The sequence below is a fragment of the Geospiza fortis genome, unplaced genomic scaffold (genome assembly GCF_000277835.1).
Source record: "Geospiza fortis unplaced genomic scaffold, GeoFor_1.0 scaffold95, whole genome shotgun sequence".
NCBI classification, from domain to species: Eukaryota; Metazoa; Chordata; class Aves; order Passeriformes; family Thraupidae; genus Geospiza; species Geospiza fortis.
This window is the reverse complement of record NW_005054333.1, coordinates 3,395,000-3,401,667: the sequence shown is the minus strand read 5'-3', so window position 1 is coordinate 3,401,667 and position 6,668 is coordinate 3,395,000. Positions and strand designations below refer to the sequence as shown.

At 47.4% G+C, this 6,668-nt stretch overlaps 1 protein-coding gene across 2 annotated transcripts; it reads right to left on the bottom strand.

The window, feature by feature from the left end:
• Positions 1-2,133: 2,133 nt before the first annotated feature.
• On the bottom strand, positions 2,134-5,248 carry HOXA10 (homeobox A10). Of its 2 annotated transcripts, none has more exons than XM_005421736.2 (2): positions 4,429-5,248; positions 2,134-2,987 (listed from the first exon to the last, which is right to left on the bottom strand). In XM_005421736.2, the coding sequence occupies exons 1-2, from the start codon at positions 5,246-5,248 to the stop codon at positions 2,713-2,715; spliced, it is 1,095 nt and encodes a 364-aa protein (XP_005421793.1). In that variant the 3' UTR covers positions 2,134-2,712. The 2 variants fall into 2 exon arrangements, with proteins under 2 accessions (XP_005421793.1, XP_030913517.1); XM_031057657.1 differs by having other exon boundaries at positions 2,755-2,987; positions 4,433-5,197.
• Between the last annotated feature and the right edge of the window lie 1,420 nt (positions 5,249-6,668).

The following is a 6,668-nucleotide window of genomic DNA, read 5'->3' as shown; positions in this document are numbered from 1 at the left end:
ACCCCCACCCCCAGGCACGCTTTCAGGTTTCAGTTTTTAATAAATCCAGACTGAAAAATAAAACAGCCACCCACCTCCCCCCGGCCCCCCGAGCTCGACCCACGCCGAGCGGAATGCAAAAACGCACCTGACCTTGAATGCAGCCAACGAGATATATTAAAAACCCGCAAGCAGGCAGGGACTCGCTTAGGAGCTAGCTAACCTTGAAGAACTTGTCAAGCTTCCCCCCTCGGCTGCCGTGTTTATCTGAGGAATCAAAGGAGGCTCCGCTGCAGATGGGAAACAATGGCATTGGGACTTGACGCCTACAGTTCACTTCAGCGCTAAGATTTCTTCGGGTAGAAAGGACCCTCGCACCAAGCATACCTGGTGATGATATCAACTGAAGTAATTAAGGCAGTTTCGTGCTGTAGAGAGAAAGGTGGAGCCCCAACAACATGAAACTACCTAAACCACAGAACAGTTCTCAGGCGCTAATTATTACTTTCCCCATGGCCGTGGTCCTTAACGCAAGGATCCCGCTACGAAAATAAAACCAGAAACGTGACTAAAACATGCCTCTCGCCCTCCCGCCCACCCCGCCGGCGCCCCTCCGCGCCCCCCGGCCAGCCTCGGGTGGGTTAATGAAAACAAGAGTAAAATATAATAACAACCACCCACACACACGCGCGCGGGCAGCTTTCGCCTTTCCATGCAGATGTAATCGGGGAAAAAGGGCCGTGCACGACAATGTTACATCACGAAAAGCTAACGGGTTGGAGTCTGGAAGAGTTTGTACCCAGATTTTTTGGAGCAGCTATTCTTTCCAAAAATACGAAGTCATTCCTTTGAAGGGGAAAAAAAAAAGAAAGAAAGAAAAGGAAAAAAAAAACCACAAAAAACCAATAACAACAAAAAACCAACCAGGCAGCCTGTGTGAAATAAGCTCTTCCACATGCAGCCAGGTAGAGAATAGCCTTGTCTGGAGGGGCCCGCTGGCAGGGAGCAGAGGCTGGGGTCCCCCCACCCCCCCACCATGATCTCACCTTTACGATTTCTTCTCAGCCCTGAGATAAAGCTAGAATTTTGTCAACGTCCTCTGGAGTTAAAGATCTCCGCACACTTGTAGGTGTTCGATTAACAAAAAGGGAAAAAAAAAAAAAAAGGAAAAAAAAGAGAAGAAATATATCGTTTCCCTACCCTCAAGAAATAGTAATTTGCTTCCTCAGTCTATGCAGTTCCTCAGTCAACTGAAACCACTCGTTCAAGACAGCAACAATCCAGATATACTAGCAAGTCATAAAACTGAACAAAAGCCGACAAACCTTAGAGCACCATCGCTATATGGCCCAGACAAATTACGACCGTCTAGGTAATATTTAAATAGATTCCTAAAGTAATTGCAGGGGGTTTAGGCAACTATTCCTGTTGTAAAAGTTCTCGAAGACATAAAGTAGAACCTGAGGATAAACAGTCACAAAAAGAGGTAAAATTAAAAGGATTCATTCCACGGTTTTTTTATTCTTCTATGAGAACATAAACATCGTCTTTTTCACGCACAGCAGCATTACAATATTAATTTATTCCGATTTAAGGTAAGAACTAGATATAGCTAGAACTAACATTTATAATAACGATAGAATGCATTTGCTTAAAACAGTATCGGCATTTTAATAATAATAGACATTTATCCATATCTGTATTTATAGCTTTTCCCCTTCTTTCTCTTTTTTTTAAATCTTTTTTAATTTTTTGACCTATATGTTTGACCCTTGAATGAATGTAACTTCACAGTATAAAGGAAGACGAACATATTCTCCCTCGCAATCTCAGACTCTGGCTCAGAAAGTCCATCTGATGTTCAGGATATATACTTTCAGTGAAATTAGTGAGGAAAAAAGTGACTATTTTCTTTTCAAGGGGGGATTTCTGTGTGCTTGTCATGCGTTACCAATGGTAACGTTATATATAGACACAAAAGAAAATCACCAAATTCACATATTTAAGCAAAACTACATTAAGTAAATATCTACAACCGGCGAGAGAATTTCAGAGGTAAGAGTAATAATTTAGTCCATGAGTAAAACGAAATCTTTTATACCTTTAAAGAGAAGATATTTCATTTTCCTGGCCAAATTTAAAGCTGTAATATTGGCTTTTAAGGTAAAGTGTAAAAAAAAAAAAAAAAAAAAAAAAAAAAGATTCCTAACACCCGTTCCCGTGAAACCCTTTTAAAGGATGCCTGCATTTCATTATTTTAAGTCCCGCTTTTCGAAGGAAAAAAGGGGGAGGGGGAGAAAAGGCAAACAGAGAAGGGGAAAGCTCCCAATATATAGAAATATGGCAACGCTTAAATTCTTCATTGTGCAGCTACGTACAGTCCAAGTTACAGCACTTATATTTTAAATGAATGCACCTTTAACTAGGATTGTTTACTTTTCAGAGAGACAGATAGGGAGAAACATATTTGCAGCTCCTGAAATGGTATTTTTGTGTTTCAAAGCTTAGAGGAAACAAATTGGCCCCGGGAAAGGCTGAAGGAAGAGGGGAGGTTCACACACGGCATTTTGTGCTTTAGCGTGACTTTAGTCCACCCACCCCCCAAAGTAGCTCTTAAGAGGTTAAGGACATATTGAGAACGCCTAAAATCGTTAATCCATACAGGTGCGGATGAATACAGCCTAGGAAAATGATACTGGCTCTTTAAACCATAAAGATGTGTTTATAGGTTCATCAAGAGAAATTAAAGTTGGCTGTGAGCTCCCGAATCCTATTCTCTCTGTTCATTTTCTTCAGTTTCATTCTGCGGTTCTGAAACCAGATTTTAACTTGTCTGTCTGTGAGGTGGACTGTGCGGCTGATCTCTAGGCGACGCTCACGAGTCAGGTACATATTGAATAGAAACTCCTTTTCCAGCTCGAGAGTTTGATGCTTGGTATAGGGGCATCGTTTCTTTCTGCCACTTTTTGCCGTGAGCCAGTTTGCTGCATTTTCTCCTTTTGAATTGCCTAGTTTTGAGAGAGTAAAAAATGGACGTTACCATCGGTTAGGAGGCAAAGAGCTGTGGGGGAGAAGGTGGCAGGAGCATCTATGCGTGTGCCTGTGTCTGTGTGTGCGATGGGCTCGCTCCGCCAGCTGCGGAGAATTGGAATGTGGGGTGTCCTTGAGGGAACCGAGAGCTTCAGAACGGTTTCCCAAAGGTTTTGGATGTGTCCGGGTAAGAACTGCCACTGCTCAAAAACCTCCGGACAGCCTCTGGCGGGGTAGCGTGCCCCGGATTGTAGTTTATCTCCGACCCTCCAAAACGAGCTCCTACCCTCTCCCTGTCGGCCATTCCGAGCCCTTTGGTACTGGGGGCAGTTGCTGAAGGGCCTGCAGCCTTATTTCCTTCCCCCCCGGCACCTGCTTCCAAAAAAACAAAGCCTCCGGATCCGGATTTTGTAAGCGTGCTACGGAGGTGGAAAACAAGGTGAGCTGGGGAGCCGGAGCCTCCCTGCCTTCAGCCCCTGCCTTTCCGGAGAGCTTCGCCATGGCCTTCTCATTTCCAACCATTTCGGGGAAGAAAAAATGCGGTCATAACAATAATAAAAACGTTTTGAGGTGATTTCTAACTGTGAAACTGACTGAGAAAGAGGTAACACCAATCCCTTGATGGCTCAGAGTGGTTAGTGGTTTGGGGTTGGCTCTCTAACAGTTTTTCGCTGACCCTTTTTTTTTTTCTGTCTTTCTTTTCTTTAAATGCTACTTTCCAACGGGTCGCCTGAAAGGAATAAAAGGGCGTCCGAAAGGCGGACGGAGAGAAGCTCCTGCTAAGTCTGCCGTCCGGGAAAGGGGAGTTATTTTTTGCCATGGGGACACGAAAGGGAAATAAATAAGGAAAAGTATAAATAACAGCTCTGTTATCTAGTGTAGATGCTGAAGGATATTCGCCGTGCATTCATCAGTCTAATTTGATAGCAGCTCATAGATGGCACATTTCAGCGCGGTTGTTATTCCGAAAAGCATTCTGGATCGTAAAATATAACTTACCGCGTTAATAGGTTTATTTATTGGCACTGCCTATTGCTTATTTTGGATGCTTTACAAACATCTCTGTTATCTGGTAGGCACCTTCACATCACGGGGGAGAGATTGATCTTGTTTTTCTATATGTTTTAGCAGCATGCAGGCTAAAGTTGCCCATAGCAGAGGCTCTAAGGGTTTTAAACTATAGGATGGACATTAATTTTTACGGCAACCCCATGCCCGAATATTACAAAGTTCAGAAGGTCAGTCTGAGCAGAGCTTCTTGGCAGCCCCGCGGGGCAGCTGGGATCCTCCTTTCGCATTTCAATGCCACTATGATCCTCAACGACTATTTTTCTTACTTTCTTTCTTTTTCTTTTCTTTTTTTTTTTTTTTTTCTCTCTTTAATCATCACTACCACCATCACCATCATCGTTCGCTTACCTACAGGCTCTTTCTCAGGAGAAGCTTTGCTGCTCTCTGACGGAGCTGGAGAGAGCTCCTCTGCGGTGGAAGATGAAGCCTGAGTCTCGTCCTCCCTCTGGGAGACGCACGCCAAGGGGCTTGGGGAGCGCTCCTCATCCTCCTTCCTCCCCGGCTCCGGGACGGGAGGCAAAGATGGAGGCGTCTGGAAGCGGCCGGGGGGCTGCGGAGGGAAAGGGGCAGCCCCGGCTGGCCCCGCGCCGTAGTTCTTGGAAGTGCCATAAGCCTGGGAGAGGCGGAAGTAGCCCGGGACGGGGACCCCGCCGCCGCCGCTGGCTGGGCTGACCTCGGCACTCAGCCGGGGGAAGGGAGCGAGGTCTGTGGCGGCCGAGCCCTTGGGGCATTTCTCTGAGTCATAGAGGCAGTAGGAACTCTCCTCCTTAATGCTTGTAGCGAAGGAGCACGAGGTGGCCTGCTGGCTCTCCGGCTCTTCCATGCGACAGGACCGGGGGGGATCTAGCCACACTTCCATCCCTGACACGTAGGAGTGCGAGTTGGGGACCATGCTTTGAGAAGTACCTTCATTGCGTTTGCCCAGAACGGGGAAAAGTCCGCAGCTTTGCAGCCCGTAGGACAGATCGGACGCCTGTGGCAGGTAGATACCACTGTTGGGATAGTAGCCGCCTCCTCCTCCGCCTCCGCCTCCTGCTCCCGCCGCTTCCCCTCTGCCCGAGCTGATCAGGGAGTCTACCAAAAAAGAGTTTGCAGCCGGGCTCTCGGAGCATGACATTGTTGTGGAATAATTTGGCGAAGGGAGCAGATAGCCCTTTCTGGCTGACATTTCTTGTGCAAAACATGCTGAATATGATGAGAGATACCCCCGCACCACGGCAGGCGCCCGCAGCCAATGGAAGCCCAGGCCTCCCCAGCAACCCCTCCCCGTCTGGTTTCGTATGCACAGAGCTGCTCTCAGGTCGACCTCTGAATTTGGAAGATAGATGTATATTAATGTGTAATATGGATTTCCATACACACAGGCGCGCGCACTTCCACCATATGGGCGAGCGCCTGCGCCCAGGCGGGAGCCGGGCTCCCGGGAAGGGGAAGGGGAAAGGGAAGGGGAAAGGGAAGGGGAAGGGGAAGGGGAAGGGGAAGGGGAAGAGGAAGGGGAAAGAGAGGGCTGTGCTGGTACTGGCTCCAAGTTTTGCTCCCCTCTTATCACACACACCGCTATAAAATAGCCCGGCGGTCCTGATGTTTATTATACCTAGGCTGAAGCCGTGTCCAGATGAAGCTTTTACTATCGCTCCTCTCTCCCCGTGGTTGGGCTTTCCAGCAGCAATGCCTGCTCACCTCCCTCTGCAACCTATGTGTCACACGAAATTAATAAAGCCACGGCTCGCCCGGTGTTTTATGCTCAGCCTCTGCTCATTTTATTTGATTGTCTCGTTTTTTTAAGAAATAAAAGACGTGTTATTGTTTATCACGGATCATTGGAAACCGTAAAGGGGCCTGGTGCCTCCCGCGTTAAACTACCGAGGAAGGGGGCTGCTTGCAGCCTAACATCACCGCCACGACGCCAGGCTGGGCTTAATTTTCCTGGAGATAAAATGCTCGCCGCTGCGCTGAGGAATCTCTTAGGGAGCAATGCCACTCTGGGAGGATTGATTGTGCGGTTGCAGCTTCTAATGCTTTAGTTAACGCTGGATTCTTACTGAGGTCTGATTACCATTTAAAATATAAAGCCAGACATATGTCACAGAAAGAATCCAGACGCGAGCAGTTCAAATGGATCCTCGCAGGATGCTGCGCACCGTGTTTATTGATGTGTTTATATTTGGACGATCATTTTTATATCTCCCCTCCCTCCCGCTCCATTTGGGTCTTTTCACTTTCGCCTCTTCAAAAGCATCGTCTCCGTTAAGCAATGCACTAAATAATAGAAATAAGACTAGCTAGATAAATACCGAGATACTAGACAGCCCAGTCCAGTCGATATGTAATTGTGGCGGAGGTAGCAGACAGAGAGCAGACAGGCAGGGACGCAGGCAGAGAGACAGATAGATTTCGTAATGAAATGCTTAACGATGACTTGCTTTTCACTTCCATCATCTCTCGCTTATGCCATTTTGAAGTCGCCTCACTGCCTGGCACGCGGAACTAAGGGCACTTTAGTTCAAGGGGAGCCTGAGGCTGCCCAGCTCCCGCTGTCCATCCCTGAGGAGCATCACTCGCTCCTCTCTCCCGCACGCCGCCTGGAG